The 23269-nt window shown below is 35.8% G+C and overlaps 1 protein-coding gene across 1 annotated transcript in view; it reads left to right on the top strand.

Moving 5' to 3' along the window:
- The window catches only part of LOC306844805 (receptor-type tyrosine-protein phosphatase T-like), a gene marked incomplete at its 5' end in the record, with an annotated part of 223783 nt that overhangs the window by 139791 nt on the left and 60723 nt on the right, over window positions 1-23269 (top strand). Inside the window, 4 exons of the mRNA XM_079377179.1 lie at window positions 5056-5092; window positions 7358-7414; window positions 12492-12627; window positions 17667-17699. Coding sequence (XP_079233305.1) covers window positions 5056-5092; window positions 7358-7414; window positions 12492-12627; window positions 17667-17699 — 263 coding nt within the window. The remainder of the gene's footprint in view (window positions 1-5055; window positions 5093-7357; window positions 7415-12491; window positions 12628-17666; window positions 17700-23269) is intronic.

Raw genomic sequence — 23269 nt, 5'->3', positions numbered from 1 at the left:
TTTTCTCCATCTTTTTCAGTCTTCCTCTCTCCCTCATTACATCGTAAAAAGCCTTTGACAGTCTGTCAGTGAATTATTTGACTGGAGGGGCAGACAGTATTGCTCAGCTGTCACTTCCTGTAGGGATGTTTCCCATCAGTTGAGACCCCCTCCTATTATTCCATTCCCCAAGTCCCAACACTCCGACTGCACTCAGAAATGAAGTACTGGCCCTAAGCTCCTTCCTCTCACCCTTTTCTCTTACAAACAGTACTGGAGCCGTACCATGGTGAATCAGAATTTTACACTTAGTAACATATAGATTAGGGAACACATATTTACTATTAACTAAGACTTTTCCCTCAATAAACTCCTGATCTGCTGCTCATTGATATTAAGTAAGGTAGTTGTTGTAGTAGTTATATTTTGGTTTTAGTTAGGGTTAATGGATTAAAAATGTAGCAATGCAGAATAAGGCATTGCATTAATATGTGCTTTAGAAGTATTAATAAACAGCCAATATGCTAATAATATGCATGCGGTTGCCTCTTTGAGGTGCTCCTCCATTTAAAATCCTTTAATGCACGGCAAGCCGTTGATTTTCCCACTTATTCCATGGTCATTTGCCAAGTTAAGAGAAGTTAAAACTAGTATTGCTCTTTGCAGCGCAATATTTGACCGAATGGGTAAAAATTACAGTTATTTCCGTCAGTTACGGCACGTTAGCTTTCCATAGTTTTGAGAGAGGTTTTAAAAACAGCTGAAGAATTAGCATCCCTAATGTCATCTGGCAGAGAATTACACAGTTTTGGAGCATACGTTGAGAATGCCCTGTCCTCCCTAGATCGCAGCCGTGTTTTAGGAACAACTAAGAGACCATGCTGAGACGATCGCAAAATGCGAGATGGTGTGTACGGTGTTAAAAGATCTGCCAAATACTTTGGAGTGAGACCATGCAGAGCCTTGTATGTAAGCATTAGAATTTTAAAACTCTACACGGTATTTAACCGGGAGCCAGTGTAACATCTTCAAAACAGGAGTTATATGATCACCAGCCCTAGCCCCAGTTAAAATTCTAGCTGCTGAATTCTGCAAGTATTGCAATTTGTTAAGACAAGATTTGGCCACTCCAATATGGAGAGCATTGCAATAATCAATTTGTGAGAAAACAAAAGAGTTAATAAATTTTTCATTGACGACAAGTTTATGTGTAATCGCAATCTGCGACTCTCTCCCTCCCTCTTTGTGTGTGTGGGTTTGTGTGCATCAATTAAAGCAGCGCATTAATATGGAATGGTGATTAAACTGACTTGGAACTACCTGCGCATTAAACGGTTTTACTGCATACCTGCCAGCCAATCAGAATCCAGTATTCAGACAGACCAATGGAATAATAAGCAAATAGTTAATAGTGTTAATGAATTTTGCTATGTATCATGGTACTAAAATTAATTTACCATGTTGTTTAGTTTAGTTGGTTTTAGTCTTCTCACCTTATTCACCTACAAAAAATTAACAAAAAGTACCATGGTCCTGCCAGTGTTTTTTACTGCCCCGCATTTCTTTGGAGGTGAGCTCTTACTATGGTGGTACAGAATAAGTACCCTATACATATTTCATGGTATTTACTTGATACTGTAAGGTACTGCTAGAACACCATGGCCTCAAATACCACCATGCCCAGTTAAAACTGGTACTTTTTAATTAATAGCCTCTTTTTGACTTCCCTCCCTGTTTTTGTAGCTTGTATATTTGCTTCCCTTCATTCGTCTGCATCAAAAGTCCTCATAAAATTCAAACAATATTATTTTCACCCACTTTTGTTTTTGACCCTGCATGTTCGATAGCAGTCTGTGACGGACAGATGGTCCGCTCACATATGGACCCCTCTCTGCCTCGCTGTGTCAGTCCACCCCCTGCTTCAATGCCACAATCAGATCAAACCGTCACTGACAGCGAGGTCACATGTTAGTGGCTGCCCTTTTCCACTGCATTGACGGTTAATTTCTCACTGTCAACAGTGTGAGTCGAGGGCATTGTTGTGTTTGCATTCATCAGCATTGGATGTATTTGAGCAACTCATATGGGTTTTGATTGCTGTGAGCCAAATTGATATGTGCAATGAAGTGTTGCCAAGGGGATTTTTAATATTTCTGAAGAGTGCCGCTGATAAAGGTATAGTGAGTTATAATATAAATGCTAGGAGAGAGACTGTCTGTATTGCCTCTTTGAAATACATTTTCTGATTGATTTATTAGTGGTGCTTGCTAAGCTGAGCTTCATTACTGTTGTTAGGGTCAGTCATTTAATAAAACCCCTAAACTGTCCCAGTGTCGTGTTGAGGAGAGGTGTGCTTTTACATTTCTAAGCAATCAAACTTATGTTTTTCACCTGGCAGACGATACATCCCATAGACTTTGAATTGACATTGAATGAGGGTCCGGGGCCATATATCGGGGGTCAGAAAACCATATTGTCCATGCTTGAGTCTTTTGACATGGGCCAGTGCATAACCACCTTGCAACCAACCAGAATACCGTAACTACTGCAAGGCAACATTTTGGCAAATGCATACTGGCTATATCATCAATGCATTTATTCCAATGCACAATGCGATTTATTCCAATGCATTACTCTTATAATGACATCTAATAAAACAAAAATGGCAAAAAAAATAAAGTATTTACCATGGTAACAAACTATATTTTAGTCTGTGTTGACACGCCTCTGGTAGCAACATTCTGAACTTGTAAAGAATCAGTTGGCAGATTAATTTGAATGATTTATGCAGCATACAGCAAAGTGATGTTGAGTGGTGCTAAAATAAAGAAAAAAAAATTAGCTGTGAATTTTGAGAACTGTGTGTTTGAGAACATTTGTGGGGTTTATTTAGTAGTAGGCTGTCATTCAGCAGATGATTTTATCTAATTCAACCTGTAGTGCACTTATTAGGGTAGAAGCACACTCTGGGAATGTGCACATACACAGGTGTGAATGCTCAGACAGTGCATCGCAACTTAAAGGGATAGTCCACCCAAAAATGAAAATTTAGCTATCGCATTCTCATGTCGTTTCAAATCCATAAGACGTTGGTTAATGTTCGAAACACAAATTAAGACATTTTTGAAGAAACCTGATTGCTTTCTGTCCCTCCATTGAAAGTCCACGTGTTGTAAATAATCCATATGAAAATCCTAATCCATATGATTTGAGTCTTGTGAAGTGATATAATTGCTTTATATGATGAACAGGTTTAATTTAAGCTGTTATATCTAAACAATGGTTAACACATAAATAGAGAGCATGTTTGAGGTTCTGTGTTTACCGTATGTGATGACTCTATGTATGTGTGCTTATATATAAATAAACATATACAATTAATCTTTTCATCATATAAAGCAAATTAAACAGCTTGATTCAAATGGATTTGTTTTAATGACACCTTTGTGACCTTTTAGAATCTTCTAAGTTTTGGTTACCTGGACTTTCAATGGAGTGAAAGAAACCTCTCAGGTTTTATTAGGTTTAAAACGACATGAAGGTGAATAAGATAATGACAGAATTGTCTTTTTTTTTGGGGGGGGGGGGGGTGAACTGTCTTGTTAATGCTCATTCTTGCATTGCTGTGATGTTATCAGTTTATCTTTCTTAGTAAGATTCTTCTCAAACAGTTGCTGAAAATAATTTCTGCTATTGATAGATTTCACGTGATGTCACACCCTTATAGGAACGCCCACCTGGCGGGCAAAACGAAGCTTTGCTCCACTGACCGCCAGCTATTTTTACACAGATTGCATCAAGTAATAATGTAGTAAAACGCAGAAATTAAAAGGCGAGATTCAGTCGACACCTTATTGATGATGTATATTTTGTACAGGGAAGAAGATGAAGCCAGAATATAAACGAAATGTGCAAAGTTTCGCATTAAATGGCTTCCCATAGAAAACCATTAGAAGGAAAACACTGAACCGTTAAGCAGACTGCGTTCATATCCCCGGCCTCATCTGCTTGCCTGTGTAAACTATGCATCATTAATGTGGTGATTACTGAATTTGATCTTTTAATATTACTGTTTTAAATATGTTAAGGCACTTTTAAGTGTTTTTACAATGTTTTGGCGCACTGTTTATGATTGAAATATCACTAAAACTTGCATTTTGTTCAGAAATACCTTTGTTTATTCTTTTGAGAGGTGATCTAAATATTTGCGGCTGGGAAACAGATTAAAAATTGACACACTTGTGCAGCAGTTCTGTGGATGTTGAAAACTAATCAATAGAGCCACGTGTGGCAACGCTGAGATTACACCATGTATTCTGACACTTTTTCAGATGTATAATGCAGCTGATGTACAATATAACTTTCGGAAATATTGCTATTAGCAAAACCTTTCAATACCCTGCGATGTATAGGCATTCATTTTACTTGCCTGGTAAGATGAGGTGCAGAAGGACAGCAGATCTAATCAAAACAAGTGGCTGTTGTAAACACGCTCACAGAAACACATGGTAGCATCTGGCTTCCTGTCTCAGAGCTCTAAACTTTCATGCAGACTTCACACCCAAACTGCCGACTAATTAACACCTGTCGTGCCACACTCGGTCATTCGGAGGATGCAAGTGAGATTTTTATCATCATAACTGGCATTCTAAAGGCAGCCATATGCACTTTTGAATAGCATAGAATAGAATACTGTTTTGTTGTCCAAATGAACGGTTTATGGTTTCACTGGGTAATACCATCAGAAGTATTTTTTAAGGATCAAATCATGTTGTATGTGTTATGATTATTTTATGTCCTTAAATGTATTTACTTAACTTGGCTGTCATGACTTTACATGCGTGGGAAAACTGAACTATAATGTTGGCCTCTCTCTGTTTTGAATCCTTCACTATCATTAGAAATGTTGTTATATAATTAACTGTTTCTTAATGTCATGCACCTCATGATGAAAATAACCCACACTTCATTGTGTTGCAATTACTAAGATCACTGTAGCTTGACAAAAACAATGTTCCTCAATCCAGTGTCGTTTTGACGTTTAATTAAAACACAAACTTTCCTCTCCTCTTCCAGGAAACCAAAATCAACTGTGTGCGACTAGCTACCAAAGGTATGAGAATTGTTTCACTTAGTTTTAGATTTGTATGAATGAAACATTTTATTATTACTTACAATTGATTTATTCATTGATTTATTTGCTTGTTCCTTTTGAATGTTCAGATGAGACTTGGTTTGGAAATGTTCTTTGGCTGGGTTGATATTTGGATAGTTTTGTCTAATTCTAAGTCCCTGTAGCCCAAAACACTCAATCAAATTCAATAAATTAATGTTTTGGTAGGAATTAAGCAGATGTAATATTAGAAATGTTATTTCCTCTGTATTCTTAATAGACCTTTGATTTTATAGTGGAACCCATTACTAAGCATGATGAGGTACAAAAAAGAAAAACAAAGGACGAAGCCTTTTCATTTAAGTTGTACATTCAGACAAAGCTCAGTTGCATCAGACTGAGATTAGTGCTCCTGGTTTCATTGAAAAATCTGAAATCCCATTTTATTTTACCTGCATGATTATCTGCCTCTGGCCAACAATTCTGTTCAGTTTCTTTTGCTCCATTTCATTTCCCCTTCTCTCCGTAAAAAGACCCTTTTACATAATCACTTCCAGGAACAGAGCAATCACAGGAGACTTTCTATTATTTAATGGACATCACAGATAAAGAGATACTATAGCAGCGCAGCGCTACAGACTCATTTTTTTTTTCTTCTCCATTCTTTCTTTTCCAGTTTTCTTTCATTCCTTTTTCTCCATCTTATTCAATAAGCTTGCTTCTGCACACACCTGTTTGTTTGTTTTGCTGAACTCATTTTATTTTGCTCCATGTCTGGCTTTTTTTTCTTTTCTTTTGGTCATGGCCTGTTTTCCTTTCATATCCCAGATAGATCCGTCCTGAGTTGGGTTCTTATTATGATTGTAAAAACCAATTACTTTTGTGTTTCTGCTTTAGAAAGACATGCTTTACACTTTTTGATGCCTTGGATACAAACATTTGAGAGTCTCAGCCTTTCCTTGCCTTTTTAATGTTGGTGTTTTTAATAGCTTTAGATTACGGGGTGAATTCACTAAACGGTTGTGTGATTTTTAATTTTTTATTTTTTTTTGCACATGGTATTGCAAACTAGTTTAATGAGAATGATATAGTGCTACGCTGTATCATTTCAATCCAAACACGTCTCTTTTCTGTGTGCATTAGACTGATTTAAGGCCATGCCTTGTTCATAAAACCCAGCTCATGTGCTGAAATATCATTAAGTTATGTTTGCCTAGATTTTCTAGTGATCAAGTGCAGTTTCTGTATCGTATTGATTCAAGGAATAGTTCACCCAAAAATTAAAATGTACGCACCATCTGAGATATAGATGAGTTAGATGATATAGATGAGTTTGTTGGAACAAATGTGGTGAAATGTAGCATTACATCACTTGCTCAACAATGGATCCTCTGCAGTGAATGGGTGCCGTCAGAATGAGAGTTCAAACAGCTGATAAAAACATCACGATAATCCACAATTAATCCACACCACTCCAGTCCATCAATTAATGTTTTTTGTTTGTTTGTTGTTGTTTTTTTTTAACAAAACATGCAGCTTTTCACCTCACAAGATTTCTCCAAATCTCTCCTTATGAACCTGCATCTAAAATGGTCTGTATGTGCGTACGTTTTCAGCAAGTTTTCATTTTTGGGTGAACTATTCCTTTTTCAATGTTTGGATTGCAGTGGTAGAACTTTATTATACAAGTTAAGTATGCCAAAATGCATTCTCCACATTCTAGCACTCTGAACCCGCATGCAAGCTGGGGAATTGTTACATGCGATTTTGAATTCAGCACAAATTTTGTAGTGTCATTAGCACAGTTACCTAATTAGCATAATTCCTTTATTAAATTGGTTGATAAAACAGTGCAAATGCATGTAAACGACAGCAGACGCAATTCAGTCTTAGTGCATTCCCCCGTTTTTTTTTGTTTTGTTTGTTTTTTCAGTTTTCATACAATTGGAGACTCAGAATAGAGCAATTTTTTAAAGCCACACAAGGCCTCAACTTATTTGCAAAATATTTGCATTCATATGAAATTTTCTTAATTCCTATGCTTACTCTGTCAGTTCCACTAGATGATTCTGGAGTAATATTAATTGTCCCATGTGAAATAGCCTACATGTTGTATCCTACACATTTCAGTTTCCTTTCCAGCCAAATGTTACTCGCTCGAAGGAAGCTCAGATGATTGAGTTGAAAGCATAATTCTTTAGACTATTTTTTCTTTCCTTCTTTTCTCTCATGCATGCCGGCCTGGAACGTAAAACCTTGTGTTAGTGGTAATAGGTAGGGGACAAAATACCACGCCCTACATACTTGTCATTCCCAGTGAAGGTGAATATTATACCATAGTCAAACTTTTCTTTCTTTCTTTGTTCTTTCCACCCATATGCATTTCTTCTGCTGTTGTTTCCTTCTCTACTTTTTTTTTTTTTTTTTTTTTTATCTTGTTCCTTTATTCTGCTTCTCTCCATCTGCATCTTAATGCATTTTTTGCATGTGTGGTTCACTAAAAAGTCTAGCTGGTTCTCATTGACTCCATTGACACTATTGTAATGTGGGACCCTGAGAATGTACAGTGCCACCCACATGTCTTAAATGATCGTATTATTATTAATATTTCATATGTTTAAAAACAACAGATATCCCCTCTCTATGATAGTTTTGCTCATGACCTTGTTATGCTCTGAAAAACTGAATCCATAATTAATATCAATTATCCTCTTTTAAAGAAAATTGCCTGCTTGGAAATTACATAATCTTACTTTAATGATCTGTTGTTAATAAGGAAAAAATCCTTATGTACTTCTTATTTTTTAAAAAAATGTATATAAATTAAAATTTTGTGTATGAATTTTATATTATTTATTTTTATTTTTACTTGAGCTCTATAACTCAGCCCTGCTATTACTCTTATGTTCTGGAGTAAATTCATTCATTTTCATTCCACTCAGACTATTACTTAATTAAGGTTTGGATATGCAAAAGATATTTTACAGTAGAGCTTAATAAGTTTCTGAGCAAAATGTGAGCATAAAGTAATGTTGCCTTACACTTCACCCCCTTACATGTGCAAGTGACCACTTCACCTAACATGACCCCAGTCATACACTCTGACCCTGCCAGCCTAACCGGTGTGTGTGTGTGTGTGTGCATGTGCACACGCATGTGAGTGTGTTTGCCAGCATGTGTATGCTTGTGTGTGTTCACTATTCTAGATATGTGTTCCTGTGCACATATACAATGTGTGTGGAAGAACAGAGTACTTAATTGATATATTTGTTTATTGTATGTTCATATTATACTTAATTTATTCCTAATATTAATTATATTGAAGGATTTTGCTGTTGAAATCAGATATCAAGCTCTAATACATATACACACACACATACACGCACAGGTGTCAGCTCTTTAATTCCAGTGCAGTAAGGTCCACGTTTCTTTGCTTTCAATTTCACTCTACAGTCATATACAATATGTTCAATTGCCCTGACTGAATTCACAAATTTCTGGATATCTGCATTGCACAGGAGATAGCCGACTTTTAGCCAGCTAGTGAACCGTTCCAATGCCTAATCGTCTGAATAAAGCAGATTAAAGCTGTCGTCATTTTACGTTTTAAATACATATTTTGACATACAGTTATAAGGATCATAATTATATTTTAAGAGTTGAATTTGAGTGTACAGTGGCCCCAAAAAGTCATTCGACACTTGAAACTTGAATATGCAATGAATGTCATTGTACTAATTAGCATATTAATGGTGGGTTTATTGTAAAGAAAGAGCATAAATAAAAAACATTGGATTTTTGCTCAGTACTTAACTACAAATTGCATTAATAAATAACATTATTTAATTGCAGATGTAACTTGGATTGATATTTTGTGATATTTTAATTCTATGCAATGAAATTCAGATGGCTTTTCCAGACACTTTTTCGGCCCAGTAATATTCACCATGCAATAAAAAGCAAAACCTAGTTGTGTTTGCGGCATTATCCCAACAGTTCCAATAACAAACAAAAGACATGATGCATTATGTATGTACAATTTTGAGTTTACAATCAATTGTCAGTTTACACAAATACCTTTGTTTCTCAATACTCCCATCCGGAATTTAACAAAATGCTCAAGACCCATTAACCTCATCCACCCATTAACCTCTCTGTATTTGCTGAAAGGGGACGCTTTTTTGAGATATTAGCATCATGGGTTGTTTATATGGCTGCCTGGCTTAATCCCAGTCCATCTGAGATTATAATCCTGTTAGATGCATCCTATGACGCATCCGTAATCCTGTCAGCTGCAGAACAATGGCAATAGAGATGTCAGGAGCGATATTCACCCCTATAAACCTTTGCATAATCCCTCAGCCTACAGACCTGCTTTAAATAAAGTTATACAAAAGTACCGTTTCACACGCTAACAGAACCACACAGAGTATCGAAAATGCCAGCAATTAAAATGGCAAAACTCACCCACTCCAACGCCCCCCGCCCCGTATATGGAAGGGATTAAATTTTAATATTATGGGCTGTGATAATAATTCCTCTTTGATACTTAATTTTACCCCCTCAAAATAAAAGGATTTGCATACTCGCATATTTTATTGGGCATACAAGCAGGGCTCGTGGGTGAAGGGAAATGTACAGTGCTTCTGTAATCAAGGGCAGAATGTGTTTCTGTATTATTTTACTTAACATTTTATGGTAAATGAAAAATAGCACAGCTTTTAAAGGATTGCTGACCTATGATTGCTAAGATCCTTATGATTCATATGAGTGTTAGAACCAATATTAATGTCATAATGATACAGACACAAGCACTTTGAATCACTTTCTAACCATTTTATTAGGTTGTGGGTGGTACATATGAAATTAACTGTTGTAAAATCATTGTTTAAAGCTGTAGTTTGAAGCATTTTTGTTCCAAAGAACCTTTCAATGAACATTAAAAGAATATTTCCTAGTGTGAAGAACATTTAAAAAAAAATCTAAAGAATCATTTTCCACCTTTAAAGATTTAAAAATTTAAATTAATTAAAATGTTTTCATAGTGATGCCATAAAAGAAGCATTTTTGGTTCTTCAAAGAACCTTTCAGTGAATAGTTCTTTAAAGAACTGTGATTTTCTTAGTGTGAAAAGCATTTTTATAATCTGAGGAATTAATTATGAATTTGAATGGTTCTTCGTGGAACCGTAGAAGCCAGTAAAGAGCCTTTATTTGTGAATGCATCAAATAGTCTTTAAAACACATCATCAAAACCATGATTTACTGCTTGCTATTGCTGGTCAAAAGGGAGACATTTTCCTTACTGATGGCATTTTATTAGACACAGATTTAAACTGGTCATTTTTGTGCCAGTAAATTTTAAATGTGCATACAAAAAAATCATCTGGTCAATTCTTAGGTGTACATGCTGCCATATAGAGCTCTAAGAAAAGTGATTTTCTGTTCTAAAGGGTCAGTAAAATGAGTCAATTGGTTGGTCAAGATTAATATTGTTGTATTGTCGTGAAGATAGTGCTGTCTTGGAGGATGATATCAGAAAATAGACTGAAAGAACCCCATCATGGTGTGTGTGAGTGTGAGTGTGTTTGTGTGTGTGAATCATAAACTGTTGAACCCAATCAGATCAGAGCAGACTGGAGGACATGGAGTTCAGTTACTACGTTGATAGAGTCAAAGGAGAACACACAGTCCATCCACATAGACCATCTATAGCACTCCCTTCACGTTCTGACAGCTGTAGATGGAGCCAAAATGTGTTTGGCTGGAAAACACTCCAAAGACTAGCAAGGTTAGCAGAGATTTGGTCAAAATAAACTAAAGTTAAATGTTTTCAAAGTCTCAGATGTCTTTTAGGGGTTTGCTTATGTCACTTTAGATTGCAAACCTATTGGAAATGAATGACTTCTGATCGCTGATGCGATGAAATCACTGTCAGAACATATACATAGTTTTTATCATGTTCCTATCTGAACGTCCGTAGAGCACCTTGATAAGCAAAACTGCATTAAACAGTAACACTTTTTTCAGTTACTGAATCTTGAATGAGTAAAAAAAAAATACTTTCTTGTGTGTGTATATGTTATACACACATTTTTTGTACTGAAAAACAAGACACAAATACTGTTTTGTTTTTGCTTTGAAGGTTTAGCTCTTCAATATACAGTTCCAGAAATGCCTGTACGTTTAATGTCGAATGTTTGCTCATGCTTAAAAGAACTGTACAGTTTGAGGGAAATGAATAAATCAAATTATTGAGCTTACATGAAAGCAAACCTCCCACATTAAGATATCAATGCGTTAATGTGCAACAGATTGTTAAAGATGTCACACTGGCAGGTTAAAACATTCTCTTAAAGGCGAAGCAGAGGTAAATATAACAACATAATAGTTTAATCACTCAACACAGGGATTACATGCTTGCATGCAGGTTTGTGTATCTGTATATATTATGCAACTATTTATTTAGGCTATATCTACATGTATATTTAAGTCTATGCAAACTTTCGTTTTCATATCATATCATTAGGATTTATGTAGATTCTTATATGGTGGAATATGTTTCATTTAGTTCAGGCTTTGAAAATAAAATGCAAAGATGATTATGATGTTTTCAACAGTGAAATATGACAACAACAAACAGCTGACGTTCTTTCATAGAAATAATGGCAATTTCCCAGTAGAATTACATGCCTGATGAAGGTAGATGAGCTGTTCGGTGTGGAGCCACGCTAATCTGAACAGCATTTTCTAAAAGTCATGCATGGTCGTACAGATTTTATACAGATATTACAATAACAATATATTGTCAACAAAACGTCCCGCAAGATGCCGTGCATGCAAGTATGCAACAAACATATGCACACACATACATCTGCATGAATCTCTGCCTTCATCCTCTTTTTTCTTGTATTCATATTTCATGCCTGCATTCCTTGCGCTGAATTGTCTTTTGTTTTTTTTGCATTCTCTAACCCAGAATCCAAAGGCTCTAAAGTGTTTCATTTCACCACAGTGATCCAGTATTTGAAAAGCTCCTTTAGGTCTTTTTTTTTTGTCTGTTGCCTGTTAATTAATACCATTCAATAAACGATTCCCCTTTGCCATAAACCCGCCACACAGTAATGATCAATGTCACTTGTGCATTTGTTTTGTCTGAATTTAAATGCATTTAATTTGATTTTGAATGCGTGTGTCTTTCGTTTTCTGTCTTTGGACTGGTTGTATGTATTGTATGAAAGTGTGAGAACGTGAGATGTGCTTGTATGTACTTTCTGTTTGTGTTTTCATTTGATTCTTCTGTTTGTTTGTTTTATGTGTTACCGTAGAGCCTTTCTCTACAGTTCCTGTCTTAGTTAAATGCCCTTTCTCTTCTTTGTGATGTACTTGTTGCTTTAAAGGTGCTTCTACCCAGAATTCCAATGACATAGAGCCTGAAAAACAGGTGGACAGCACTGTAAAGATGGCAGGCGTCATTGCGGGAATCCTCATGTTTGTCATCATTCTCCTGGGCGTTCTCCTCACCTTCAAACGCAGGTACTGCTTACACAAACACACACACACACACGCTTTTAGCTTAATATCACAATGAGTAATAGAATGTATGTATATGCAGTTGCTCATATTTGAATATACAGTAGCTGAGGCACTTTTCTTTTCAGAGGAATTTGAGGGTGTTAGTTAGCATTGCTTTTGACATAATCAGCTTTTGTGTCTTCTGGTGAAACATGCACACTGGCTTTCTTTCATTACATCACTTCCTCTCACCAACTTTACCGCCCACCCCCCAACACACCTCCTCATGTCATTGTGCCTTACAAGAGCCCACCTCTTCCCATAGTGTCTCTGCCGTCCCTACCGCACACCATGCTCTCGCTTCTCATAGATCGTTCCTCTAGTGTCTGTCTGTAACAGTTTATTTAGTCTAGGCATGAATTATGGGGGTGTTTGTCTCACCTGCCATTTAAGGCTTGAACTCTTTAAATTGAAGCCAAATCTAGAGTTTGAGGTAGAAGGGATGGGGTTTAAAAGATCCTATCCGTGGAAGAACAATGTTTCAGCCATAATTTCTGCACTTGTGTAAGTTCCCATGTGTCGGTTACAAAATCTATCTGCAGTCTTTTCTCAACATATAGATATCTAATAATAACCGTTTTCTGTTTGAAAAGTTTTTCAGCTAATTTTCAGTACATGTGCAAAATAATAATAATGAATTGACATTCAATTAGCCTTAGATATTTACTAATAAATTTCTGTTTTTAAAAATTTAAGTAATTTTTCATCAAATAGGTTTATGCATGTTAGATGCAAGTTTCAATTTGCATTATTAAATTGAATAATTGGTAATATATGGCACTATATTGACCTTATAGGTATTTAATAAAGAACTGTTTCTATTTTTCAAATATTTTAAATTAATTTGATCAAATATTGTGTGAAATAGCTTTTTGCGTGTTATATGCGTCTGTCTTTATTTCATTATTAAATGGAATTATTTTTAATATATATTGGCATTATATGGCTCATTTGACATATTAGATGTAGTGTGCTACATTCATGATATACTAGTTTGAGAATGTAAACAAGTCACAAGTTATTTTTTTTCTTTTGTTTTTTCTTGCCAACTGCTTTCTACTGTATGCTTCACAAATATTTAGACTATTTTCCTGATACCCTTAACATTGTGCTTTTAGTGACCACAGAATCCTGGAGGTAAATAGAATTTTATTGTAAAAATTGTATTGGTCATGACAGCAGTAATTCATCAAATTATGGAGAAGAGCATTATAACTATAGGCCAGATGCACATTGTAGTTAGGCACACTTTCTGCATTCCAAAGAGCCAATTGAGGTATATACAGTATATTGATGCTGTAAGTCCTAGTAAAGTATGTCAGAATGGGACAGTCTGCTGCATTCTTTTTTTCCATCAATCTCTGCACATTAAACTACGACAAGAAAAAGTATTTTAACTAGAGCTGGGCAATGATTAATCGCATCCAAAATAAAAGTTATTGTGTACATAATATGTGTGTGTGTTGTGTATATTTATTATGTATATATAAAAGGACACACACATCCAGTATGTATTTTGAAAATGTTTACATGTATATATTTATATTCATATAATTTATATTATATCTAAATATATTTAATATAAATACCTAAGATATGTTTCTTAGATATATACATGCATGTGTGTGTATTTATACTGTATATACATAAAATATACACAGTACACACACATATATTATGTACACAAAAACTTTTATTTTGGATGCGATTAATTGTTGCCCAGCTCTAATTTTAACGTCTAAAAACATGGATTACTTCTTGAAGAGCTGATGAGAATTCCTTTGAAATCATTTAACAATTTGTGTTACGTTTGTCAGGGTATGAGTGATAGAGGACTCAGATGCAAAGTAGAGAATGGAGAAACTTTATTTCTCGCCACAAAACACAAAATAACTTAAACAATATTTAACAGCTGCTTAGGGAAGCGGAGATTCCAGAGCTGGCCGGCAGCGTCTGCGGACCATACAAGCTGCTGGATCTCCGTGCTACGAGTCCTGCAGCACAAGGGAACAGAGGGTCAGATAAAGAAGCGTGAATCTCACACAGAACACTAGCAAGGATAAAACAATCTACTCACAACGAGGAATGGGAAAGTAGGGATATATAAGGGAGTAGGGGAACCTAACAGGACAACACAGACAGCAAGAGGAGCCGGGAAGGCACCCTGAACCGTGACAGCATTGTGTAACATTAGAAGGACAACAGTGAATAGCCTATACATCACACTCAAACCCCACTGTGAAGCACTATTCCTGTTCTTCATTCGCACTCATGCTGCTTTCTTCAAATAGCTGATTAAGCTGACCACGTCATTATGCATGTGAACCTAAAGCTAGGAGTTTTTCATTAGTTTTTTTAACCCGTTTGATTGTTCAGAAGGGCAAGGTGATAACAGGGACCTTAGAGTGAACGGCACATTGCCCATGTAAGCCACAGTCCGAAATACAATAGTGGTTAAAACCGCCAGCTAAATCAATAAGCTCTAATTACCATGAATTGTAAAGGAGAGCTTGACAGCACCATTGTAAATGCGTCACTGTCTGGAGCAGCGTGAATTGAAACTTAATGATAGATCTCGCTATTACAAGAGTGGGAATCAAAAGGTTAGCCATGAATGGCCTTAGTAGGTGTTCATCTTCCACAGTCGATGGAGGAAGGGCACTTCTGCTATTCATAAGGCAGAAACTTGAGGCTTGAATATTATAATAATAGCTTGCGCGTTTTGTCATTTTTCTGATGTGTGGGAGTCATAGCGGCAGAAGTTATGTGCAAATACAAGAGTTCCTCAAGTCTGGATTCACGCAAATAGCTCACTCTGCCGTTGGTTTGAAAACTTTACGGCTATAATGCATGCATTTAGACACCACCATACTGTAGCATTGTGTTTCCAACCCTAGTGAGCTTATATTTATGTTTATGTTGCTGAGTTAGCAACATCCAATTGCATGCACATATTGGATGAAATATTTTTAGTACATTTTAAAAGTAGTTTTACCTTTCCGTGAAAGACTAGTATATAATTCAGTATTGTGCAAAATTTGATTTAAATTAGATTTAAATTGTCAGTGCATGAATGTGCATTTGAATAGAATTGGTCATTGTTTTGTTGCTATCATTTTATCTGTTGTTTTCTCTTTAAGGCCCATAAACGTTCAAACTTCAACGCATTAAACAAAAAAAAAAGTCTTGACAAACTTTGCTTTTGCGGTTAAAAATTGCAGTTTAAATATAAATTTATTTTAAAATAAAAATAATTTAATTAATAAATAATGTTTATTTTATTTCAATAAAGTACTTTTAATATAATAAATAATATAAATAATTTAATAAATACTATTTATTTTATTTAAATTAGATTTTACATTTTTTGTATTCAAATTTTTGGTTTAAAAACTCATATCAGTACATACAGGTAGAGCACACTTTCTGTTTTCAAGTATATTGTGTTGAATTATGAGTAAATATTCAGCTGTTTAGGGAAGCAGCTCAATAGGGTTTGGAACATACTCTAGTCTAGGGCACTAGAATTGTACATTTTAAGCATTAGAGAACTCAGAAATTCAATTTGTTATGATTCTAGATGTCTGCACTGTAGTTAGACACAAACAGGAAAAGACAAAATTGCTCATCCCTCAACTTCTTTTGATCATTCATATTTTAGCCACTGACACCAGCACTTAAGTCAGACGATGATGTCTCATGAATTGCAGCGTTTTACATGTCTTTCAGTCACCATGAATTATTTCTGTGGCATCAAAAATGCTTGCAAGCTCATAAGCTATGCTTTTTTATCTCTCAGAGCTCGTGTAAAGCATGTTTCTTTTTAAAGGCAGGAGAGATGGACTTCATTTTTAAACTAATAATACAAGGATGAATGGAGTGGACAAGCTGAGTCTAATGGCAAATTGATGTTTTACTTCTTGGTAATAAAATGTCCCCGCAGGCGACTTTGACCAGGCCTAGGATAGATTGTAATTAATAATGGATGGCTCGCATATCTCTTAAAAGTGGAATTGTGGCTGCCTTCTTGCACTGAGACACAGGAGATTTGCTCGACCTGAAAGGAACATGCGCTGGTCATAGCACTCCATGAAGTCTAATGTGCTATTTCACATTTCTGTATGCCGCCTGTTATGTACAACAGGTCATATTTTGCCTTAAAACTTGTAGGTTTTGTCTCAGAAGAACTGTTAAGAACATGTCTAAGTCACATTAAAACCTAAAATCAAAGTATTTTAATAAATAAAAGTCTATTGTTTGCTATTGTGGCATTATTTCATGACAAAAAAATAACTTTTCCCCTCAAATTCTCATTACCGTAACATGTCTAGATAATTCTCATTATTCTCAATTGATTGTCATTGCATTTTTAAATACTGCAATCCATTGCTTTTTAAATTAAATTCAGCACACATTAGCACACTACTACTGACCATATATATTTTATGTATATTTATATATTAACATTTTTCTAACAATTAACAATTAAGCACATGAAAATGTGCTTAATTGTCATCTTCTGTTCTTGAATGGTCTTTATTTCTTATGCTTAAAGGGTGAAATGTGACCCAGACATGTTCTTGATCATTCAAAACTAATCTCACATGGCAATGTCATATGTATACTGGCTATAGTGTATTTTTAAGGTAGACTGATGTATAATGTGCTGAAACATTTCTATATGAGGCATGGGACAGTGTAACATTTCAATCTCGGCACTCACCCGCTCACTCAAGCTTCTCCATTTCAGCTAGAGTCAAAGCTCAATGAGTTGCATGCAGTGCAGTACATACACTCACAGTTTGGCCTACCACACGGGAAACCCTCAGATGCTGTATTATATGCTGTGAAGTATGAAAAGGTGATGTGTGTGCGTGTGTGTGTGTGTGTGCGTGTGTGCGTGCGTGTGTGTGTGTGTGTGCGTGTGCGCGCGTATGTTACTTAACCTCTAGACTCATACCCTGTCTTTTATTTCTCCTCCTCTGGGCTACGTCCGCTAGAGAAATCCACACCTGGAGAACTCTAAGTGTGGGGTATTGTATGTTTAATTCTAGCCACAGTACACATCCTGAGCCCATTCGCACACCATTTTCTTTTATTTGATCCCATTTGTGTCATGTTGTATGCTTTTCTTTATTTATTTCCAATATTTTTAGTTGGTTTTTGTAATTCACATTTTGGCCCATGCACGGAAACTATCATCTTGATTTGTTTGTATTAGTGATTAAATACAAGCTCTGTTCCCAAACCTAGTAAGCTGTCTTGCTGCCTACTTAGCCACCTGCTGTATAAAACAACGGACTGATTTGGAGTGCTGTATATATGCAGAAAATATAAGTAAATAAATAAATGAATAAAAACTCATACTTTAGCTCACAGAATGTGAGACATAACTTATTTTAGGAGAATTTACTCTAATGAGTCTAAAAATAACACAGTATTGAGTAAAATAGCACAATATTGAATAAAAATATAAGTATATTAATAATTGAGATTTTTATTGCATTGAACGTATCATGATTTTCAGTGTTGCGATCTCAGTGAAATAAATCCAAAATAGCGATAAGATTGATATCGCAAGAAGAATCATAATTATTATCAGCATATAAATGCATAAAATATATATAAATGAAAAAAATTATGAATATGAAGGTTTACACCATGATAATGGTAGTGTGCTAATATATGCTGAAAATAATAATAATAAATAAAAATAAATAAATGAAATTGCAGATGCAAGATGAATAATAGTGAATATTATGACTAAAATCCCTAAATGCATAATGAGATAATTGAAAAAAATTGATCGGACTGGAATTGGCGACAGGATGCATCAAGGATTGGTTAAAAGCAAGGAATCTTATAAGGCAGCATCTGTTGAGCTTCTGTGGTGCCTTAAAATGCTGTCTCTGTAGGCAGTTGACTAGGTTTTGGAACAGAGCAATAGTGGTTGTTGGTGTTAATTGTGAAAGTATGACGCTTTTGCTCGCTATCAGTGTGGCCTGTGTTAAATGTGCTTGTTTTCTGCATTCTCACTCTTGTTTTTAATTGCTTGTTGTTGTGCATTGTCGCTATTAAATATTAGAGAAATCTGCAGTGATTTGTGCCGGGAAATTTAAGGGCGGTTCAAATGTCACTACATTACCATATTAAAATAAGTTTAATTTCTGCAGCGAATCCCGTTACCTGTTAGATCACCTTCTCATAAATAGCATTAGCATATGTCCCATGGTGCAACAATTACAGTGAAAAGGGCACTTCATTCGCTCAGAGAGTGGCTTCAAATGACACTTTATACTGCAATCCGGGCTAGTTTGTAATTATTCCTCTTTAATACTGTCACAACCCTGCCTCGTGTGCCGCACTACGCCGTTAAGCTAATATGTTATGTTTATGAAGGCAAAGGGTGATTACTCCCACGCCAAGACACCTACACAACCAACTGTATAGAGGATTTAGCTTAAAGCGCAGAGGTTGCCAGGTCTTTTCTGTAATCTTACAAAATCCACTCAACTGCAACATTACGGAGAACACATTACAATGTCAGTGCTTAAGGTCGTTTGGCTTGGATTACAGAGGGCAACAGTAACAGGTAAACGATTTATGGTTTATGGTACGTTTTCATATCGGAATTGTATAGGCTGTAAAGTAGCTCTTTGGAATATGGAAGCAGAAACTGATGCGTTGTGGGTTTTCTTTTCAGCCTGTTAAATAGAATGTTGTAGCACCATAAATCGATATTAAAATGGGTCTCTTTGAAATCCTTAAATTTAACAGCACTGAAATATTCATAGCAATATTCCATAAGCTGGCATGCATCAGCCCCTTTTAATAGCAATTTCTGTCTTGTATTTCAAGGTATTAATGTGGAAGCACTGACTTGTTCATCTTTAAAGGGGTCATAAACTTAATTGAATTAATTTTTTATTTTATTATTTATTTTTTAAATTTTTTATATTTTATTTTAGTTTGTGGTCTGTTTATCATGTAGTCCCTCTTTTTCTTTTTCCTGAAAAGCAATTATAATGTGGAAAATTTTACTAAAAGAGTAAAATGTCCAGTTTATGTACAAAAAGTTCAAGTTCACATTTTCTGTAAATGCCACTTCAGAGACTCTGTGCAGTTCTTTAGTCATGTTTTCTTGAAAAACAGTTATGTTTCCACCATTACAATTCATTTTTGATAGTTAAGAATTGCTTAAATTACTTCCTTTCTGTCATATATTTGTTGATATATGAATTATTTAAGAATTATTTGAAAACATTCTTTGTTATTATTAGCTAATGTTTTTGCAGGTGAATTAGGTATCCTTGCTTATTGAGTATAATCCAGTATAAAACAATCCACGCTGAAATGACCACTTGAACGGTTAAAATACCTTGTTAAAAATAAACTTTCCTAACATTGGGATCACTCATTTGCATAGAACCCTAAAAGATGGAGGTAGATTTGACTGTTCACAGCATGACCTTTTTATTAAATACTTCAGTCTGGTTTTGGATCCGTTTTGCTTTTTAACATGAAGCCAGAAGTGCGTAAGTGCCATTATCCGATTCCAGATCAGAGCTCCAATGCTAAGAGATCTTAGGAGGTGCAAGTATATTATGTGAAATAGATCGGCCCTGCTGAAAATTGATGTATGTGATGATTCAGTGTGTAATCATATGCATAGGCAGCACAGCTATTACACAAAGTGTTGGTCTATTTCTCCCTCGGTCAGCATTACCGTGGAGTGATGAGGGAGTCGATCTTAGACAGAGTTCGTTCGGACACTACTCAGTCCCAGACCATTAAACACACACACACGCACGCACACACACAGAAACTGCAGTATGGCCCTGCATTCAACACACGGCAGTGAAACTCTTGCACATCTTTGGGGTTTTGATCAATGACAGACCTAGACACAAAGCAATTTGACATAAATAATAGATGATTGCTATAGGAGGGCAATGTGGTAGCATAAAACAGTACATATATAGAGAGAGACAGAAATAGATCATTTAATAATATGGTGCATATGAAAGTGTCATAGTATTTCTATATAATACAAGTTATGAGGTACCATAGTATTATTTAAAGTAAATTTGAAGTATAAATTTGTACTATATTTACCTACATATTGCGGCATTTTTATTTTATTTTATTATGTATTTTATTTAGTTATTTTGTCTGTTTGCCAAGGTAAAATCATGTTTGTGGACATGTACCAAGGTAGTATGTGAGCATGATAGTCATTCAGTACTGTAGCATACAGCAATGTACCATGGTATTGGCATCAAAAGCTAATTTGCTAAATCTAAATCTAAATTATAAGTAAAAAGAATGTATATACATCATATTATACGTATACAGTGGTGGCCAAAATTATTAGAAGATTAGTATTTTTACCAGCTAAAAAATGGTTTCAAGTCAGTTATTTCTATGTTTTGCTGTAGTGTGTCAGTAGGAAATGTCAGTTTACATTTCCAAACATTCATTTCGCCATTAATTGTAATAATCCAGTGAGACGTTTGTTTGCACAAGGAGTCTGACAACAGCCAGTGTTCCACACAGAGATCTGATCTCATCATCATCAGTCTGTCTGGAATGACGTGAAGAAACAGAACAAACTGAGACAGACTAAATCCAGAAGAACTGTGGCAACGTCTCCAAGATGCTTCAAGAAACCTGCAAAGCTAACAGAAAAAACTATGCGCAAGTGCATCAAGGGCAAAAGCCACTTTAAACGGAAAGGATGCTCACACCAAATGTTGATTTAATTTACTTAATAGAAGTTAATTGATAAAGAAAATCTATTTATGACATCCTCATTTTACAGCAAAACTTTTAACAGTACTGCAGCTTTGCAGGTAGGTTTCTTGAACCATCTTGGAGATGTTGCCACAGTTCTTCTGGATTTAGTCTGTCTCAGTTTGTTCTGTTTCTTCACGTCATTCCAGACAGACTGGATGATGATCAGATCAGATCTCTGGATGTTGTCAGACAAAAAACTCTAATAACTGGATTATTACAATTAATGGCAAAATGAATGTTTGGAAATGTAAACTGACACACTACAGCTGACTTAAAACCATTTTAGTTAGTGAAAATACTAGTGTTCTAATAATTTTGGCCACCACTGTATATTTGCATGTAATTGTTATTACTATTAATATTTTGGGTTAGTCATAATTAGTCTTGGCATGTCCATTGTCCATGATTTATTGTATGCTGGTAGGCGTGTATGTGGATGTGTCAGAGATATGCACACTTCTACATGCTTGTCAGCCGATTGTGCGTTTGCTTTCAAGCCTGAATGAACAATTTTATGATCTAATAAACCACGCTCTCATTTACAGTCATTAGCTGAAATAAAGTTGTATGAAGTCTTTTGGCACTTTGTTAAACCAACCGTTTGTCGGGATCTGAACCCTTTCTCTTCGCCATCTTCCTCCACCCTCCCTCTCTCTCTCTCTCTCTCTCTCTCTCCTGTGTAAAGTGGCGCTACATGCGTGTAACATCACTGTGGGCATCACACTTTCTCCTCACACCATAAATGCGCCTCATTTCAGGAATGATGATAAATCACAGGAGAGCCCAAAAAAATAATAAAGAGGCCACTTATGCTGCGAGCTCCTCACAGTTCTACTCTATTAATATTTATGGCCACCTTCGCCCGCCGTGGTGCTCTTCACTTCGCGCTCTTTTATTAATATCATCAGAACAATGTCAGCAGGCCATTTTAAAGGGCCATTGAGATGAAATGGCCAAAGATGGATGCCCCTGCTGCATATGCATGCCGCCGAACGCATCGACCGTTTGCATCTGTTTTAGCACCGTCAGCCTGTCGCAAAACACATTTTCCATAACAGCCCATATCCAAACTGTGTTTTTATTTCCTACAGAGAAGTCACAGGGTCATTAAATATATTTACTTTGGTGCTGCTTTAGCGATAAAGCGAGCAGTTTGGGTGCTATAGCTTGCTTTTATGATACACAAAGTGTACAGGCGAGAATTTAGTGTTTGTGTGACTTAATGCAGCTGTGTGCCAAAGAATAACTCTGACAGGCTGATGCATGATTATTCCAGTTTGTATTATTGTAAAGATTTGTGCAATTTGCATTTGTATTAATCCATTTACAGCTTGTTATTAATTTGTTATTTATATTATTATTTATCATTTGTATTATTACTTTATATGATCGTGAAGGTTTGAGCAAAATGGCAAAATTTGAAAGTTGTTTTTTTCAATTGCTAGCATGAAAACATGCTATTAACTACATGATTATTTTAGTGGGTTTGTTTCAGTGTAAAGGTTTGCACAGTGGCAAATTTGAAGTTAATTTCTAAATTGTAAAAAGCAAAGAATGCACCTTGTGGAAGATATGTTTCAGAAGAGCGATAAAAAGCAGTGAGCACAGTCAAGAAGCAGACGGCCATGAAGTCACTAATTGACAACTTCACTTGCATGTCATCGCCGATATTACAGTTAATCGAATCGCCGTTAACAGACACCATCTGGTCTTTATTATGGTATCAGGCTGCTATCGCTGTCCTAGCTTGCCGTATGTCACCTCCTCTTGTCTTTACCCGGAAGGAACCGGTCCACAGAGACGTCAG

This window comes from Barbus barbus (assembly GCF_936440315.1).
Source record: "Barbus barbus genome assembly, chromosome: 25".
NCBI classification, from domain to species: Eukaryota; Metazoa; Chordata; class Actinopteri; order Cypriniformes; family Cyprinidae; genus Barbus; species Barbus barbus.
Note: the sequence above shows the minus strand (reverse complement) of the source record. Positions and strands in the feature narration are given on the sequence as shown.